This window comes from Oncorhynchus tshawytscha, linkage group LG33 (genome assembly GCF_018296145.1).
Source record: "Oncorhynchus tshawytscha isolate Ot180627B linkage group LG33, Otsh_v2.0, whole genome shotgun sequence".
Classification (NCBI taxonomy): Eukaryota; Metazoa; Chordata; class Actinopteri; order Salmoniformes; family Salmonidae; genus Oncorhynchus; species Oncorhynchus tshawytscha.
The window spans coordinates 19,072,707-19,090,838 of record NC_056461.1 but is presented as its reverse complement, the minus strand read 5'-3'; the positions used below and the strand labels follow the sequence as shown (position 1 = coordinate 19,090,838).

Genomic DNA, 18,132 nt, shown 5'->3' with positions numbered 1-18,132 from the left:
CCATGCCCCCCAACCAATTAAGGCTGTTCTGAGGGCGAACTGATGATGAACTCAATATTAGGAAGGTGTTCCTAATGTTTAGTGTACTTGGTGTATATCTCTATTAGGTGTGGGAATACTTTGGAACCGATTTACAACATTACAATCACTTGGAGATTATTTGCTTGTGTTTTTTTACAGTCTTATGTACAACAATATACCACATCATAAACAATTTGTTTTGCTCAGAAAATGTTCGGTCAAAATAAAATCACTCGCACAGTTGGGTAACCCTGATGTAGGCTTGCACCTCCCTCTCTCTTGACGAGTAGGGCGCATGCGGTGTATGGGGATGTTGCTAGCCTAGCTGTCGGAAGCTGTGCCTCTGTGTGAAACGATCAACTAACAAGGCCTTGTTGAAACATCGGTAACAAGCTAGCTAGGTCTCTCTCTCTCTCTCCAATTCTTTGTTCTGTTATATTTTATGTTAGGGGCAGTTCAGGTCGTTGTAGGTAGGCTAATCCACATAAAATGACCGATCAATCATCCCTGTTGCTTCGAAAACAACTGGCAGGTAAGCGAGCACCTAACGTTAGCTAAATTAAGCCGAGTTGAACAAGTGTAGTAGTTACCTGTAACTTGGCTAGCTTGTAGTCAAATAATGTTTGTTTTACTTGTATTTAAAATGTCAACGTAGCTACGGCTAGTACGCAATGCAAATTCCCAGCTGGTGTATGTTTAGCTAGCTAACGCGTGACATACCATTTTGCTAGCTAGATAACTAGCGAAACACAACAGTGGTGGTAACGTTATGTTCGCTAGCTAAGACTTGTAGAAGTGTGCCATTTATTTTAATCGTGGCCACACGTCTAGGTCATTTCCTCAAGCTAAATAACATCCCATGTTCATTTTCACTGGTCCGTTAGCTGAATTCTAGCTTGACAACACGCATGACATGGCATCAAGTAGATCACACGTTCAGGGGTGGGTATTGGGTAATAATGTCCGCGTGTTTGTTTACCCCTTTTTAGAGCTCAACAAGAACCCTGTGGAGGGATTTTCTGCCGGTCTCATAGACGATGATAACATCCATCAGTGGGAGGTGGTTGTTATTGGCCCTCAAGATACATTATTGTGAGTGTTTTACCAATCTGCTCTGTTTGTTGAAGGCATAACTTGGAGACCCCACGTTGAATTGCATTGGATTCAACGTTGGGGGTAAATTAGCGTTAGGATCAGCAAAGTTTCCTCTACAAGCCAGAATATATATTTTAATTTACTTTACCAGTTGTCCATGTGGTTGGTCCTTTTGCAGGTAAGAATGAGACAATATATCCACATGAAAGAATAATTCCAACTTTTGTAAATGTGTTCAGATTTGTTATCACCTGAAGCATGTGCACAAGATGAAAAAACATTATTTGACTACATGCATACTTGCTGAGATGTGCACTGTGTTTACATGATTCTGCCACATGCTTCTTCAGGTGATAGAATTCTGAACTCACTACCAGCCCTTTAAAAGGTTGGTGTACAGTGCATTCAGAACGTTTTCAGACCCCTTCACTTTTTCCACATTTTGTTACCTTACAGCCTTATTCTAAAATTGATCAAATAAAATAAATGCCTCATCAATCTACACACAATACCCCACCTTATTTACGTAAGTATTCAGACCCTTTGCTATGAGATTTGAAATTGAGCTCAGGTGCATCCTGTTTTCATTGATCATCCTTGAGATGTTTCTACAACTTGATTGGAGTCCACCTGTGGTAAATTCAATTGATTGCACATTATTTGGAAAGGCACACACCTGTTTATATAAGGTCCCACAGTTGACAGTGCATGTCAGAGCAAAAACCAAGCCATGAGGTTGTTGGAATTATCTGTAGAGGTTCGAGACAGGATTGTGTCGAGGAACAGATCTGGGGAAGGGTACCGAAACATTTCTGCAGCATTGAAGGTCCGCAAGAACACAGTGGCCCCATAATTCTTAAATGGAGAAGTTTGGAACCCCCAAGACATTTCCTAGAGCTGGGCGCCCGGCCAAACTGAGCAATCGGGGGAGAAGGGCCTTGGTCAGGGAGGTAACCAAGAACCCGATTGTGTTCTTGGTCCAACAGGACAATGACCCTAAGTACACAGCCAAGACAAGGCAGAAGTGGCTTCGGGACAAGTCTTTGAATGTCCTTGAGTGGCCCAGCCAGAGCCCGGACATGAACCCGATCGAACATCTCTGGAGAGACCTGAAAATACCTGTACAGTGATGCTCCCCAACCAACCTGACAGATCTTAAGAGGCTCTGCATAGAAGAGAGGGAGTAACTCCCCAAATACAGTGGTGCCAAGCATGTAGCGTCATACCCAAGAAGACTCAAGGCTGTAATCGCTGCCAAAGGTGCTTCAACAAAGTACTGAGTAAAGGGTCTGAATACTTATGTGAAAGTGATATTTCAGTTTGTTTAATCCATTTTAGAATAATAGCTGTAACGTAACAAAATGTAGAAAGTCCAGGGGTCTGAATGCTTTCCGAATGCACTCTATGAATAGCTTTCGTAATGTTTCCCCTAAGGTTATTAGCCTACTACCTCTTTCTCTCGTTTCTTCATTCCTTCCTTGCTTTCAACAGTTAAGGACAACTTATTTCATTTATCTTCATCATTCTAATTACATCCTAGAATAATATAGGACTAGAATTAGATGCAGGAGGCTTTCACTTCTCTTCCAGATTGAATGGTTATGGGTCTGAATAAGTAACTGCTATAGCCTACCGTGCATTCGCTTTTCTTTCATACTACCCGTGAGTTTTATTGGCTGCTGTATTTAACATTCAGCAAAAAAAGAGATTGCGTCCCTCTTCGAATAGCCTGTTGGTATAATTCATGCAAAAAACAAATGTCCAGCAAGCTATTCTAGTCTAGCTAGTTCTGCATGGGACTCTGAGGTAAGGGGTGTTTTTTTAAGGAGACCAGCAGATCACAGGCACTTGCATATAGCGCAAGAGACAGAGGCTATAAATGAGGTTATTATGCATAACCCATCTTTAATTGGCTAAATGTAAGGCTAATATTGCATTGAGTTTATTACCTTAAGAGGTGGGCTAGGAGAGCGTGCTCGCATGTGCACAGATTTTAAAGCAATGCTATTCGAGTGATAGGCTGTTTTAAAACTCTGCAGCTGCAATTAAAGTAATAATCTTTACCAAAAAAAACTTGACCCCCCGAAAGCCAGATGGAGATGAGTATATTAGAAGCTCATTCGGTCTTTATATTACTGTAGCATAGACTATGCTGAAACAAATGCAGGCCTAGCTATCGCAAGAAAAAAGTTGGTAGGTCTACATGCATTGTGACCTGCGCTCCATACTGAGATGGGCAGTCTGTCCCCACCCTGAGCGTTGATGACTCATACATGCAGAGGCCGTAGAGAAACCCGATTTAGACAGCGCATATCATTTAACAGTTCCATTTCATGCCATGCTGTTCATATAGATCATTTATTATAATTTACCAGTTTCTCGCAGTTATTTATCCCGGGAAAGGGACTGGTTTTGGGCGGTAAATCTGTAACCGGGTACCTGCCATTCAACCCTATTATCTATGTTACCAGAGCCTCATTTTAATCTCGTCAAACTGTTTCTGTGGTGGATTCGCGGCCGCAATTGATGGAATATGCCAAAACTTTGGAGATAGGCCAGTGGTTTCCATCAGTGGCAAAATTTTCCCTAAATCAAAGCTTATGACAAATACAGCTCCAGAACCAGACATAGACCAATTCATGAGTATGTATAAGTAGACTTCGTCATTCTTCGGAGGTAGAACCTAAATGTGCATTTCATCTCTAGGACAGGAAATTAAATAGTGGGGGCAACTTTCTCTGGGGGTGGGAGGGGCCCTTTTTTAAGAAGAGGAATTATATAAATAGGTGGGGTTTACTTTGTGTCTGTGGTAAATAGTGACTGGCACTTAGCACCTCCTATATGAGTGACACTCATTTTCTCATCTTGTTTCTTTACAGCGAGGGTGGTTTCTTTAAAGCCTACTTGACCTTTCCCCTTGACTACCCACATAGGCCTCCGAAGATGAAGTTCATCACAGAAATATGGCATCCCAATGGTAAGTGGTTTCATTGATGAATCACCTTCATCCCTTTCTGTGCTATTTATTTACTCTAGGCCTTGCCATGGCATACCTCCTGCCTTCATCTCTTGCTCTGTGCTTAATCTCCAGGTGGTTCTAGGCCTTCCTCTTTAGTGTTTGCCTTGTGGGTTCCATGTTGGAGCCTGTTTTGTGATTGATTTGTTTCTTCTTAGTGTGTCCTATCCAGCTCCACTTCCTTCTCTCATTGTGCTTCCTATTGGGTCTTGTTTTGTAATTTCCCACAGCCTGATGTTGCTGATGGTGTCTGGCCAGTAGACTCCCAGAATACATCTGAGTTAATTAATTACTTTAGTTTGTTCAGCATGTTCAAAGGGTTCTCCATGTTTCAGATCCATACAGAAAAATGGATTTGACATTTGAGTTGAAGATCTTCAGTTTTGTTTGATGTGCTATACAGCTGATGACTAAAGACCTGTGTGTTAGTCAACTGGTCAGCAGTTTGATTCCTGTACTCTTCTTTCAGTTGCAAAGAATGGTGACGTGTGTATCTCCATCCTTCACGAGCCCGGAGAGGACAAGTTTGGCTATGAGAAGCCTGAGGAGCGCTGGCTGCCCATTCACACTGTAGAGACCATCATGATCAGTGTCATCTCCATGCTGGCCGACCCGAACGGCGACTCACCCGCCAATGTGGACGCAGCCGTAAGTCCCAGACATACACCCTCGCAGACGGGGGAATTCAATGAGAAAAAGCTGAAACGACGGTGCTGTTATTTTCTTGTTTTTTTTATGGCCTCAACGAATTTACAGAAACAAGTGAAATGTCAGTTTTAGACTTGTTTTTGTAGAACAACATTTTTGATAGTAGTGAGGGATTATCTACCAGTATAGTTGGTTGTAGTGCTTGTGAAGCTCGGGTTTTTAATGTACAGTTGTGTTGTGCCCTGTAGAAAGAATGGAGAGAGGATCCTTGTGGAGAGTTCAAGAGGAAGGTGGCTCGCTGTGTACGAAAGAGTCAGGAGATGGCGTTTGACTAGGCCCCACTCCCCCACCATTGCCACACACCCAGTGAGTACCTTTCTGGATCCACAGCGCTCAACTATAATCTCACACTCACGTTGCAGAAATTGAGACCCATTCAGTGCCTTGGCTGGATAGTACATCGTCAATTGTTTGTTTCCCTTATCAGTCTGGATGCTTTGATTATCGTTTCCCTTGATTTATATTTTGTCTGCAAGCTAATTGTTTTATTTTTTTTTAGCTAGAATTTTAACATCGGGAGATCGATCATGTCACTCTTCAATAAAGACTTTTGCACCAGCGCTCTGCTCTTAGGAAGATGTGGAATAAAAAGCCAGCCCTTTTTCTTTAGTTGTGTAAATAGGGTCGTGTCATTTCTGTGGAGGAAAAAACATCCCCTCCATGCTTAATTGCCCAGTTCTCACCTTAGATGTATTTATTTAAATGATAATTATGACAACTCAAGATGCATGTTTTTGTTTTGAAGAGCTTCTTTATTTTCAACCTGCCACTGAGCCATCTACTTTTGACTTGTCACTTATGCAATTGTGGTCAATGAAGAGATACCAACCAACAATGGCTATCGTTGCCCCCGTTCTTTACCTATGGAAGCCCATTCCTTCCAAAGTGTTCTGCAAAGTCCTTTCAAAGGGGTTAATACACTCTGCTGCCTTAAGTTGTTTCCCTGTGAGCTAAGGAAACTGTCTCCTGCGATGTCTGGTTTCTTCCATTTTTGATCAATCATTTTTTGGGGGATAAACAAACCTAAGAATATTAGCATGAGGAAAATAATATTTTTTGTAATAAAGATCTCAGCTCTAATTGTATATGTAAATATTATGTACTGTATCATAGATCAAGTTATGTCTTTTGGTTTTCCCCTTCATGTGAAGTTTGTATACTTGAGTTTCCTTTCTAGGATATTTTTCAGGGACATGTGTTCAGTGTCGTCTATCCTTGTGTGAATAATTATTTAAGCTTTGGTCACCTGTGAACATCTACAGAAAGAGAAGGAATCACATTTCAGATGGTTGTCTTGTTTAAAAGTAGTTTGGTCTCAAGAATGTGAATAAGGTGATGCCAGTTCTGGTTGAATGCCCACACCAGTGTTGCCATTTTCTCCTGTGGAAGCAGATTACACTAGCCCTTTGCAACAGCACAATTTCTATCTACGAGGAGATGCTTTTGAGTCTTACGCAAGTTATTCATGCAATGCAAAGGATCGAAATAATGAAAGTGGTGATGGATTGTTAGAACAAGCAATAAGACTTGTAGCTCAATAGTTTATTTAACTGATAGTACCAATAGTTACACCTATTCACCTGTGTGGAGTGAAGACTGGCATGAGTTGTGAAATAACAGGTTTTTACACCCACATTGTTTAACTTGAGTCCAATAAAGTTTTTAAAACAATATTTTCTTGATTGTAAGAGACCAACCGAGACATGTTTTCAGAATTGTTTTATTGCATTAAGCAATCGCTTAACATGATCAAAGAAGCCACCTGACAACAGTATGTCCATGTACTCTTCAGTATAAAATCATCTCAGCCACACAAATGGAGGCACAAAAATGAAACAAACAAAAATCCATCTGCCTTGCAGTAGTTTAGACCCGAATTGTCTACTGTCCAGGAGCTGACAGGCTTTTGTTCATGAACTGTTTCTTAACAAAGCACACCCACCACTGAAAAAGAGGTCACAGTCAGGGTTAGTCCATCAATCCACTAAAAACAATTGTGACAGGAGCGGTCAGATGTCTCACCTTGCTGGGTTTGTCTGTCTGGGGGTCAAACACACGGTCACACAGCCTCAGCCCCGTCTCCTGGCGGATCTGCTGCAGGTACGCCCTCATGGTCTCTGATCAGGAAAAACCATGGGGGGTATTTAATTAGGATCCCCATTAGCTGTTGTAAAAGCAGCAAGCTACTCTTCCTGGGGTCCACACAAAACATATTGGCCAAACGTAATCACAACTACTGAATACTACACAGTGCAGCCTAAAACACTAATGTACGGTTGGTGTGGCACCTCTATCAGTCTACTCAATAGTGTTACTAATACTGAAAAGAATCAATATTACTGTAGTTCCTTACCTTCTTCCTGCTTGTTGCTGGGCTTTGCATACATGGCGTTGAGAGGGAAACCAGGTTCTCCAGGGATGGGGAAGTTGGTGATGCCCAGGGTGTACATCTCCTTCTCTCCCTGACCCCTGGAGCTGCACTGCAAATAAACAAGAATTCAGGAGGGGAGTTCACCATACAAAACAAATCATGTCTTTGAATTGTTCAGAGGACCCAACATTCCATATCACTAAGGGGGGAGTCATTTGGAATCAATAGCTATTTGATTTATTAGAAAAGCCTGTTGGCAATCAATTAATTTCATTTTGTTACCTTCTGTAGCTTCTTCAGGCATTCAGAAATGTACAGGGTGACGTAGATCAGTGTCCTGTCTGCCTCGTTCTGGGGAGGGGGAAAAAGGTTGATAACTCCAATGATACACCAAGCCTTGTGACCGACAGACTTAAGTCCATAGTAATGAGAATTGTTGTCTAATGTCAACATGCTGTGTCCAGGGTTGTCTCGGGTAGGAGTTTGCAGACACTCAAAATACTACTAACAGAAAACAAATTCAAAGGGTTCTGTGGAATAAGTTTAGAGCAATGGTTTTCAAACTTTCAGCTTGAGACCACTTTCCTGCCAGAATTTCTGGCGGACCCCATTTTCCACATGACCCTACCACACCCCAAATATGACAACCTAAAAACAGTACATTTATATTTTTACATCAGCAAATAACTGTCAATTCATTACATTTTAATCTCTTACCAAAATGAAAAGAAACCTTTTACTGAATCAAATTTCAAGTACATATTGTTCCTCCACTTTTAGCTTGTGGGCGCTACTTTCAGAACTACTGCCTAGAAAGTAAACAAAAGTACTGGGCAGCATGGGCCTAGGAGGCTCACAGGGATATTGGTATCCACTAGAATACTCCAATTATACATTTGATACTCTTCCCCCCCAACATGACAAAATTAGTAGAATTGCAGGAAATTTGAAAAAGGTTCTCTATGGCAAAAGGCGGGCTTTTAAAATGTTCCTTCCCACGACCTGAGACTTGGTTTGTCCGGCCATGCACAGCCGAAGTCATAGTAAAAATCCTTATATTCGCTCAAGTTATGTTCCAATTATGAAGGGTCCCTGTTGAATTTGCTTATCAAAAAGTTTGAGTACTCTTTGTCTATGGGTGTATGAGAGCAGAAGCTAGTTTCAGTCACTGCCTAACTAAGCACTGCTAACAGAGCTATGAGAATACTGTATTGCCAAGGGCAATATTCAGAGAAGCAGGCTGGGGCATGCGGGATACCACAGGCCAAGCCACTGTAGAAAGGGGGAGGTACTGTAAAAACATTAACTTCCTTATAACATGTAGTCTACTCTATTATACTCAAACAGACAGCATTCCAGAAATAGCAGGTGACCACTTCCATTTTTAACAGTCACCATTTTGCTAAAAAAAAAAATGCACATTTCAATGCTGCCTTACCTTGATTTCATAATTCTTAAAGAAGACATTAGCTTTGAAATAGTAGATGGCCTCCTCAATGATGTCTGAATCTTTGGCTGAAATAACAAAGACCAGTTGAAAATAGAGGAAGTTAGGGGTTGCTGGCCAAGTACTTACAAATAAAGAGAATAAACACTTGAGTGACTCATGGCACCTAATAAGTAAGCAATATGCACCACCAGGCAACCAGTCAAGTGGACAGGCTGAAAGATAGATATCCTACTTATGATCGAAACCTTGTTCATATCACACAAGAACTTTGTACATTCTTGTAGGCTATTTTCTAAACCCGATGGGTGGAGTATGGTAAATTGGGCAAGAATGTCAACACCAGCTCTTTAAAAAGTGTGTCAAATTGTTAAGTTTGCTAGCTGAAACTTACTCTCTTTCGCTGCAGGGCCCTTGAATTGGGTTTTTAGTGGCAGCATAGCCATGTTCCCCACCATCTTGGTGTCCCCATCCATCAAGCCAGAGTGGTACGCCTGCAAAGGAAAATGAAACAGTTGATGCATATATAATGACTATGAGATGATCTTTTTGACAAAATGAGAATGCCAGCACTCTACTGTACTGGATAGCGGTCAGAGCTATAGCTACTAAACTAGCAGATTAGCTAGCAGCTAAACCGACCAAACTACTAACTCCATTGGCTGCATAAATTAACATGTCTCTTTTTGACCGGTTTTCATTCAATTGGCAACTACAGACTAATATCAAGCAATATTTTTACAATTTCGTTGCCACGTTATTTTTGGGTGATCCAAAGCATTTTTGTTAGACTGAAATGACTAACGTTAGCTAACTAGAAAATGCTATGGTCGATACAGATTGGGGAAGATACAAATATTTACATTAGATAACACAATTAAAGGTTGTTCATTTAAGAGGTGGTCATAATATTTTAGTTACTTACCGGCATTTTGAGAGACTAATGCAAATATTTCAGCCCCAGCAAACTAAAAATGTAAGCGTTTGTCAGGACACTACTGCTACTCGCGCTGCTGCTGCTTCCGCCTGTCCCACCCAACAGAATTGACAGGAAATAGACCAACGTAGAGACGCGGTGTGGACAATATATGAATGACCACAGGGTGGCGCAATTGATCACAATTTTCATCGAAATAAATGTCAAAACGTTGTTTTACAATAGTTTAATTACGAAAACATAATCCAGATATTCAACAAGAAACGTCTTCTTAATTTCCATTAAATTCTGCTTACAGTCAAATATCAACAGGTCACGTGGTGGAGCTTCACAGACAGGGATGGGGAGGGATTCGGGTGAAATTGAAAACACCTTCCTAATATTGAGTTGCATCCCCCTTTTGCCCTCAAAACATCCTCAGTTCGTTGGGGCATGGACTCTACAAGGTGTTGAAAGCATTCCACAGGGATGCTGGCCCATGTTGACTCCAATGCTTCCCACAGTTGTGTCAAGTTGGCTGGATGTCATTTGGGTGGAGGACCATTATTGATACACATGGGAAACTGTTGAGTGTGGAAAAACCCAGCAGCGTTTCAGTTCTTGACACAAAGCCTGGCACCTACTACCATACAGCCCATTCAAAGGCACTTCAAAATGTTTTTTCTTGCCCATACACCCAATGAATGGCACACATATACAATCCATGTCTCAGTTATCTCAAGGCTTAAAAATCCTTCTATTACCTGTCTCCTCCCCTTCATCTACACTAACGTAAGTGACATCAATAAAGGATGATAGCTTTCACCTGGATTCACCTGGTCAGTCTGTCATGGAAAGAGCAGGTGCACTTAATATTTTGTAATGTATATCATCTCAGTCCTCTTCTTTGTCCTGGAAGAAATCATCATAATTTGTGTTGTCTGGCTCCTCGTCAGGCTCCTTAGGAGAGAGAAAAAAGGAGAATGAGTGAAAGGTTTTGGTTAGTTGGAGAGTCGACTTAGTAACTTAGTACATTATTTCCCAAAACAGGAATAGAGTTAGTCTGCTCTACTAACCTCTTTTAACCTCCTCTTTTGTCAGGGCTAAGCATACATTTCAGTCTACAAAGTAGTGGATTTGTTTTGTATTTACCTTTGGCTCTTTGAACTCCAAGTCTTCTCCGTACTGTATGGAAAAGTCGATGTGCTGAAGCACTATGTTGATGCCTTCCTCGTCTGTGCGATCAAAAGGCAGGAATCTCACCATGCTGTAGTCATCAATCTAGAAAACACAAACTAGGGGTCATGACTTATTTATGGACACCAGTGCTGCCTTCTCTCTATGCACGGTTTTGTACGGCATAGGGCTGTCAAACGATAAAAACATTGAATTGAGTTAATAGCACATGTGTGAAATAGGACCAATTACCCACTGAATTATTATTATTTGTCAATTCTGAATTTGCTCAAATTAAGCTGGAATTGAATATTCTTCATTCAAAAAATGTTACAAGACCCTTGACGTCTTGATTTTGCCGAAAGGAACGATTAGCAAAATTAGGTAAATTGAGAAAGCATACTTTCTTTAACTTCAATGTCAACTTGTTTTTACATTGCATTGTTGTTTTTAGCTGTATAGATCTATTTTAGGATGTTTTCAGTGTATTTTGAAAGCTTTCAGACAATGTGATTAATTACAATAAAACTTACCAAACCACAGATAGCTTTGGTCAGCTTCTTGAACTTCTTGCTCCTAATGGTGACAGAGTTGTCCTCCATCATTGAGTACATGTCAGGGTCCAGGTACCTACATGGAGAGAGCGGGATCTGTCAGTGCCAGCCAATACAGATCCGCTAAGCTTGTGCATAGGATGCATTCAGAGCCAAACACACACACACAGACATAAAACCAGATGGACATAGACCAAGGCAACAGATACACATACAAAAGGAGGAAATCCAAAATTCTGACACCTACTTTTCTATTTCCTTCTTGGCCTTGGGACTGAGCAGGTCCATTTTGGTCATGATGTTGACTGTTGGGATCTCCAAGGACACCATGGCACTCAACGCAGCCATGATACCAGAGATGAACTAGGTTTTTGAGACACTTGTTTTTCAATTAACTTAAAATACAACTGTTATAGCATATTATAAAGCCTGTATAAAAGGCAGCGTGGGATTGTAAATAAGATGTGTTAGCAGAGGACATATTACCTTGAAGGTCTCCACCATGAACTGTGAGTCCACCAGGAAGACGCCACAGACACGGAATTCCCACTGCTGGAGCTGCTCTACCAGCTGCCTCATCACAGGGAGGTGTGTGTAGAGCTCTATTTGGCCTGCAGACACCACTAACACCGTCATCATCGTCGTCAACACTATTCTCACCACATCACCTTCAGCACAAACTTCTCAACTGCCATCACCATCATGGTCAACATCAAAATCAGATCCATATTATTCACTTCATCTCCACCATCATCATCATCATCCAGGCCACATTCCTTGTCCTGCTCTATGAAAAGCACCTTACCAGGACAGTCAAACAGTATGTAGTCGTCCTCCACGTGACCCAGGCTCTCCTCCAGCCAGTCAAAGTTGTTGGCAAAGTACTCCATGCAGAACACCAGCCCTCCATTTGGGCCGAACCTCAGTGACTCATCCTCCATCACGTCATCCACCATGATGAGCTCCCGGATATCTGAGGGTGGGAAAACAGCCATCAGTGCCACTCAATGTTAGAGAAACAGGACTATCACAGTATCAGAACTCCTAAGAGATGGGTTTTCTTACCTGCCATGACCGGGTAATCAAAGTGTTCAGCGGCTGGGTCTAGGTTGACCACCTGTACAGAGCGGTTTATGGCTGCAGCATGCTGGATCAGTGTAGAGCAGTAGGTACTCTGAGGAGAGGCGGGAGATATATAGAAACCACAGCTGACTTTACTATCGGTGGCAAAAACATACATGATGATATGAGAACATTGAATAGGATAAATCAAATAACAGCTACAGTACAACCACATTATTAAAGTGCTAGAACTGCATTTCTGAAATGGCAATGGCAGTGCCTGTAAGCAGTTTAGACCTTGAAGTTGCAACCAATAGTGTATATATAAATAATTGGTTGCAACTCTGTTCGCTAGCCCACTAACAATCTAGCATGTGGTATCGCTAGATATGTTAATAATGTGTGAATTGGCATTAATTGTAAAACATAGCCTAGCCCTGCTCATTTTGGAATCGACATGGAACAACCAACAAACACCTATTTAGTTAGCTAGTTTAATAGCTAACTACCCACTGAAAATAACGGAAGCATTTCAGCACCACAGGCTGTGTGGATAAATAACGTTACTTAGCTAACGTAGCTATAATCTAGTAGCTACCTTTCCACTTCCCGCGGGGCCCATCACCAGTTGAGCATAACGAGGCATTTCTGCTATCCTATCCCAAAAACTACATGGACTGAAATGACCCCAAAAAAGTGTCGCTTAATTCTTCAAGACTAATATTGCAAAACAATGACGGCGAGTAAATGCGCAGCCAACATGCTTGCAGACAGAAAACTTTCACTAAATACGGGTATCGTTTCGGGACAAAAGATACCGTTCGAATCAGGGCAAGAGGTATATTTTTACGCATGCGCACAAACAATGGTGCCTTTTGTAGCGGCAATACAACTTCTACTTTTTTTATGTAACCTTTATTTAAGTAGGCAAGTCAGTTAAGAACAAATTCGTATTGACAATGTCGGCCTACACCGGCCAAACCTGGACGACGCTGGGCCAATTGTGCATAGCTCTATGGGACTCCCAATCACGGCCGGTTGTGATACAGCCTGGATACCTTTTTGGATGAAGTCCACCAATAACACCTAAAAGAAGAAGAACAATTTCACCTGCGCGGCGATATCTAAATATAAACGCAACATGTAAAGTGATGGTCCCATGTTTCATGAGCTGAAATAAAACATCCCAGAAATGTGCCATATACACAAACATTTTGTGCAGAAGTTTGTTTACATCCCTCTCTGTGAGCATTTCTCCTTGGCCATCAACCTGACAGTCTGGCATATCAAGAAGCTGATTAAACGTCAAGATCATTACACCTTGTGCTTAGGACAAATCACATTTTATTTTAGAATGCTACACCACGGGACTGTTTTGCTAGCACAGACAGGAATTTATTTAAATGTTATTTTACTTTAATTTAACTAGGCAAGTAAGTTAAAAACAAATTCTTATTTTCAATGACAGCCTAGGAAAGGTGGATTAACTGCCTTGTTCAGGGGCAGAATGACAGATTTTGGGGATTCGATTTTGAAACCTTTCAGTTACTAGTCCAAAGCTCTAACCACTAGGCTACCTGCCACCCTGCGATTCATCCAATGGCATTGATCGGCTTCATCAATAAGTGCATCGACGAAGTGCACACACAGTAACTGTACGTACAGATCCCAACCAGAAGCCATGGATTACAGGCAACATCCGCATCAGGCTAAAGGCTTGAGCTGTCGCTTTCAAGGAGTGGGTACTAATCCGGCGCATATAAGAAATCCCGCTATGCCCTCAGACTAACAATGCAAAGCGTAAATATAGGATTAAGATTGAATCCTACTACACCGGCTCTGACGCTTGTCGGATGTGGCAGGGCTCTAAAAATATTACGGACTACAAAGGGAAACCCAGACACGAGCTGCCCAGTGACGTGAGCCTACCAGACAAGCTAAATGTCTTTTATGCTCGCTTCGAGATAAGCAACACTGAAGCAGGCACAAGTTGTTCTGGATGACTGTGTGATAACCCTCTCGGTAGCCGATGTGAACCTTTAAACAGGTCAACATTCACAAAGCCGCTGGGCCAGACGGATTACCAGGACGTGTACTCAACGCATGCACAGACCAACTGGCAAGTGTCTTCACTGACATTTTCAACCTCTCCCTGACCGAGTCTGTAATACCTACATGTTTCTAGCAGAACACCATAGTCCCTGTGCCCAAGGAAGCAAAGGTAACCTGCCTAAATGATTTACCGCCCCTTGGCACTCACGTCGTTAGCCATGAAGTGCTTTGAAAGGTTGGTCATGGCTCACATCAACAGCATCCTCCCGGACACTCTAGACCCACTGCAATTCGCATGCCCCAACAGATCCACAGATGATGCAATCTCAAACGCACTCTACACTGCCCTTTCTCACATTGACAAAAAGAACACCTATGTGAGAATGTTATTAATTGACTATAGCTCAGCGTTCAACACCATAGTGCCCACGAAGCTCATCACTAAGCTAAGGACTCTGGGACTAAACACCTCCCTCTGCAACTGGATCCTGAACTCCCTGACCGGCCGCCCCCAGGTGGTAAGAGTAGGCAACAACACATCTGCCATGCTGATCCTTAACACTGGGGCCCCTCGGGGGTTGCGTACTTAGTCCCCTTCTGTAATACCTGTTCACCCACGACTGCGTGGCCAAACACGTCTCCAACACCATCATTAAGTTTGCTGACGACACAACAGTGGTAGGCCGGATCACCGACAACGATGAGACCGCCTATAGGGAGGTCAGAGAACTGGCAGTGTGGTGCCAGGGCAACAACCTCTCCCTCAATGTGAGCAAGACTAAGGAGCTGATCGTGGACCACAGGAAAAGGCGGGCCGAACAGGCCCCCATTAACTTCGATGGGGCTGTAGGTGAGTGAGTTGAGAGTTGGAATTTCCTTGGTGTCCACATCACCAACAAACTATCATGGTCCAAACATACCAAGACAGTGTGAAGAGGGCACAACAAAACCTTTCCCCCCTCAGGAGACTGAAAAGATTTGTCATGGGTCCACAGCTGCACCATCAAGAGCATCCTGACCGGTTGCATCACCTCCTGGTATGGCAACTGCTCGGCATCTGACCGTAAGGTGCTAGAGAGGGTAGTGCGAACGGCACAGTACATCACTGGGGCTAAGCTTCCCGCCATCCAGGACCTATATAATAGGTGGTGTCAGAGGAAAGACCATAAAACTGTCAGAGACTCCAGTCACCTAAGTTATATACTGTATTCTCTGCTACCGCACGGCAAGCGATACCGGAGCGCCAAGTCTAGGACCAAGAGGTACCTCAACAGCTTCTACCCCCAAGCCATAAGACTGCTGAACAATTAATAAAATCGCCACCAGAAAATTTACTTTGACCCCCCCTCCCTTTTGTACACTGCTGCTACTCACTGTTTATTATCATGCATAGTCACTTCACCCCCACCTACATGTACAAATTACCTCAACTAACCTGTACCCCCGCACACTGACTCGGTACCGGTACCCCATGTATATAGCCTTATTATTGTTATTCTTATTGTGTTACCTTTTAAGTATTGCTTTTTATTTTAGTCTACTTGGTAAATATTTTCTTAACTCTTCTTGAACTCCACTGTTGGTTAAGGGCTTGTAAGTAAGCATTTCAGGGTAAAGTCTACACTTGTTGTATTCGGGCCATTGTGACAAATAAAGTTTGATTTGATTTGATTTGAACCACAGACCACGTGTAACCAAGCCAGCCCAGGAACTCCACATCCGATTTCTTGACCTGCGAGATCGTCTGAGACCAGCAACCCGGACAGCTGATGAAACTGCGGTTTTGTACAAACTGTCAGAAACCGTCTCAGGGAAGCTCATCTACGTGCTCGTCATCCTCACAAGAGTCTTGACCTGGTCAGTGGTTTGCTGATGTCAACGTTGTGAACAGAGTGCCCCATGGTGGCGGTGGGGTTATGGCATTTGGGATGCTCTCGATCGGCGTGTAGACGTGTAGAACAGCGTGTTCCAGTTCCCACTAATATCCGGCAACTTTGCACAGCCGTTGAATAGGAGTGGGACAACATTCTCCAGGCCACAATCCACAGTCTGATCAACTCTGTGAGAAGGAGATGTGTCGTGCTGCATGAGGCAGATGGTGGTCACACCAGATACTGACTGGTTTTCGGATCCACGCCCCTACCTTTTTTAAAGGTATCTGTGACAGATACTGAACAAAAATATAAACGCAACATGTAAAGTGTTGGTCCCATGTTCCATGAGCTGAAATGAGAGATCCCAGACATTTTCTGCACAAATTTGTTTACATCCCTGTTAGTTAACATTTCTGATTTGCCAAGATAATCCATCCACCTGACAGGTGTGACATATCAAGAAGCTGATTAAACAGGATGACACATGCACCACCTTGTGCAGGGGACAATAAAAGGCCACTCTAAAATGTGCAGTTCTGTCACACAACACAATGCCACAGATGTCTCAAGTTTTGAGGGAGTGTGTAATTGGCGTTCTGACTGCAAGAATGTCCACCAGAGCTGTTGCCAGATAATTTAATGTTAATTTCTCTACCATAATCCACCTACAACGTCGTTAAAGAGAATTTGACAGTACGTCCAACCGGTCTCACAACCGAAGACCACGTGTATGGCGTTGTGTGGGCGAGTGGTGTGCTGATGTCAACGTTGTGAACAGAGTGACCCATGGTGGGGTTATGGTATTTGTATTTGTATTTATTAGGGATCCCCATTACTCTTCCTGGGGTTCAAACACATGAAGCCACTTACATTACATATAAAACAAAAAATAAAACAGTACATCATAACATTAATACACATCTACAATACAAAATGTATAATACCCGGCACAGCGAGAAGAGGACTGGCAACCCCTCATAGCCTGGTTCCTCTCTAGGTTTCTTCCTAGGTTCCGGCCTTTCTAGGGAGTTTTTCCTAGCCACTGTGCTTCTACACCTGCATTGCTTGCTGTTTGGGGCTGGGTTTCTGTACAGCACTTTGTGACATCAGCTGATGTAAGAAGGGCTTTATAAATAAATGTGATTGATAATACCACCATACAACAATATTACAACATACGTGTGTGAAGAGTGCGTGTGCTGGTGCGCGTATGCGTGTGTCTGTAGCTTTGTGTGTGTCTCTTCACATTCCCAGCTGTTCCATAAGGTGTATTTGTAACAGGGTTATATTGGTGATTCCCCTTGCCACTTTATTGTTAAGCCAATGGGTTTTTGGTTTGAGTTTGTCTTGCCTTCACCTACTCAACATGGCATCTTATTGGCTGGTTTGCGTAACTTGCTTACGAGAGGGGATGTTCCAGTTAGAATCGTCCCAGTGAACAAGCACCAAACCAGCGGTAAATTGTTGGTTGCAAAGCACTGTACATCAAAAGTGATTTTTATACTCCCAAGTGATGATTTAAATGTACAATTTATATCAAATTGTTTGTAAATGTTATTCGAACATCACACATAAGATGCAGCGGTTTTTGGAGAATATTTGTTGTGCATTTTGTTGTAAAGAATTCCCGCCAGTACTAGCTAGCAACTTACTGTGTCTGGTGGGGGGGGGGGGTTCATATATTTTGTACAGTGCGTGAGTGCAGAGTTGGATGGTGAGACGTGCATTGCATGACGTGCAATTTTGTGCCATTCCTAACAGAATAAAGCTACATGACTGGTGCTACATGTTGGAGTTCCGTGTCGATGACTGATTGTACACAACGCAAGACGAGTACTGT

The 18,132-nt window shown here is 42.5% G+C and overlaps 3 protein-coding genes across 5 annotated transcripts; 1 reads left to right on the top strand and 2 right to left on the bottom strand.

The window, feature by feature from the left end:
- Nucleotides 1-284: 284 nt before the first annotated feature.
- On the top strand, nucleotides 285-6,513 carry LOC112230933 (ubiquitin-conjugating enzyme E2 G1). 3 transcript variants are annotated; one of them, XM_024397342.2, is made up of 6 exons: nucleotides 285-553; nucleotides 1,011-1,113; nucleotides 3,996-4,093; nucleotides 4,602-4,780; nucleotides 5,029-5,146; nucleotides 5,344-6,513. In XM_024397342.2, exons 1-5 carry the CDS (start codon nucleotides 511-513, stop codon nucleotides 5,113-5,115), a joined length of 510 nt encoding a protein of 169 aa, XP_024253110.1. In that variant the 5' UTR covers nucleotides 285-510; the 3' UTR covers nucleotides 5,116-5,146; nucleotides 5,344-6,513. The 3 variants fall into 3 exon arrangements, with proteins under 3 accessions (XP_024253110.1, XP_024253109.1, XP_024253108.1); XM_024397341.2 differs by having other exon boundaries at nucleotides 286-553; nucleotides 5,340-6,513; XM_024397340.2 differs by having other exon boundaries at nucleotides 286-553; nucleotides 5,029-6,513.
- A 31-nt stretch (nucleotides 6,514-6,544) lies between these two features.
- LOC112230932 (actin-related protein 2/3 complex subunit 3-B) lies at nucleotides 6,545-9,724 on the bottom strand. The gene is made up of 7 exons (XM_024397339.2): nucleotides 9,584-9,724; nucleotides 9,053-9,152; nucleotides 8,650-8,726; nucleotides 7,494-7,562; nucleotides 7,194-7,320; nucleotides 6,863-6,957; nucleotides 6,545-6,784 (listed from the first exon to the last, which is right to left on the bottom strand). The coding sequence occupies exons 1-7, from the start codon at nucleotides 9,587-9,589 to the stop codon at nucleotides 6,722-6,724; spliced, it is 537 nt and encodes a 178-aa protein (XP_024253107.1). The 5' UTR covers nucleotides 9,590-9,724; the 3' UTR covers nucleotides 6,545-6,721.
- Nucleotides 9,725-10,135: 411 nt separating this feature from the next.
- On the bottom strand, nucleotides 10,136-13,195 carry LOC112230931 (GPN-loop GTPase 3). The gene is made up of 8 exons (XM_024397338.2): nucleotides 12,965-13,195; nucleotides 12,370-12,478; nucleotides 12,110-12,277; nucleotides 11,791-11,915; nucleotides 11,552-11,667; nucleotides 11,284-11,380; nucleotides 10,727-10,855; nucleotides 10,136-10,534 (listed from the first exon to the last, which is right to left on the bottom strand). Exons 1-8 carry the CDS (start codon nucleotides 13,010-13,012, stop codon nucleotides 10,469-10,471), a joined length of 858 nt encoding a protein of 285 aa, XP_024253106.1. The 5' UTR covers nucleotides 13,013-13,195; the 3' UTR covers nucleotides 10,136-10,468.
- Between the last annotated feature and the right edge of the window lie 4,937 nt (nucleotides 13,196-18,132).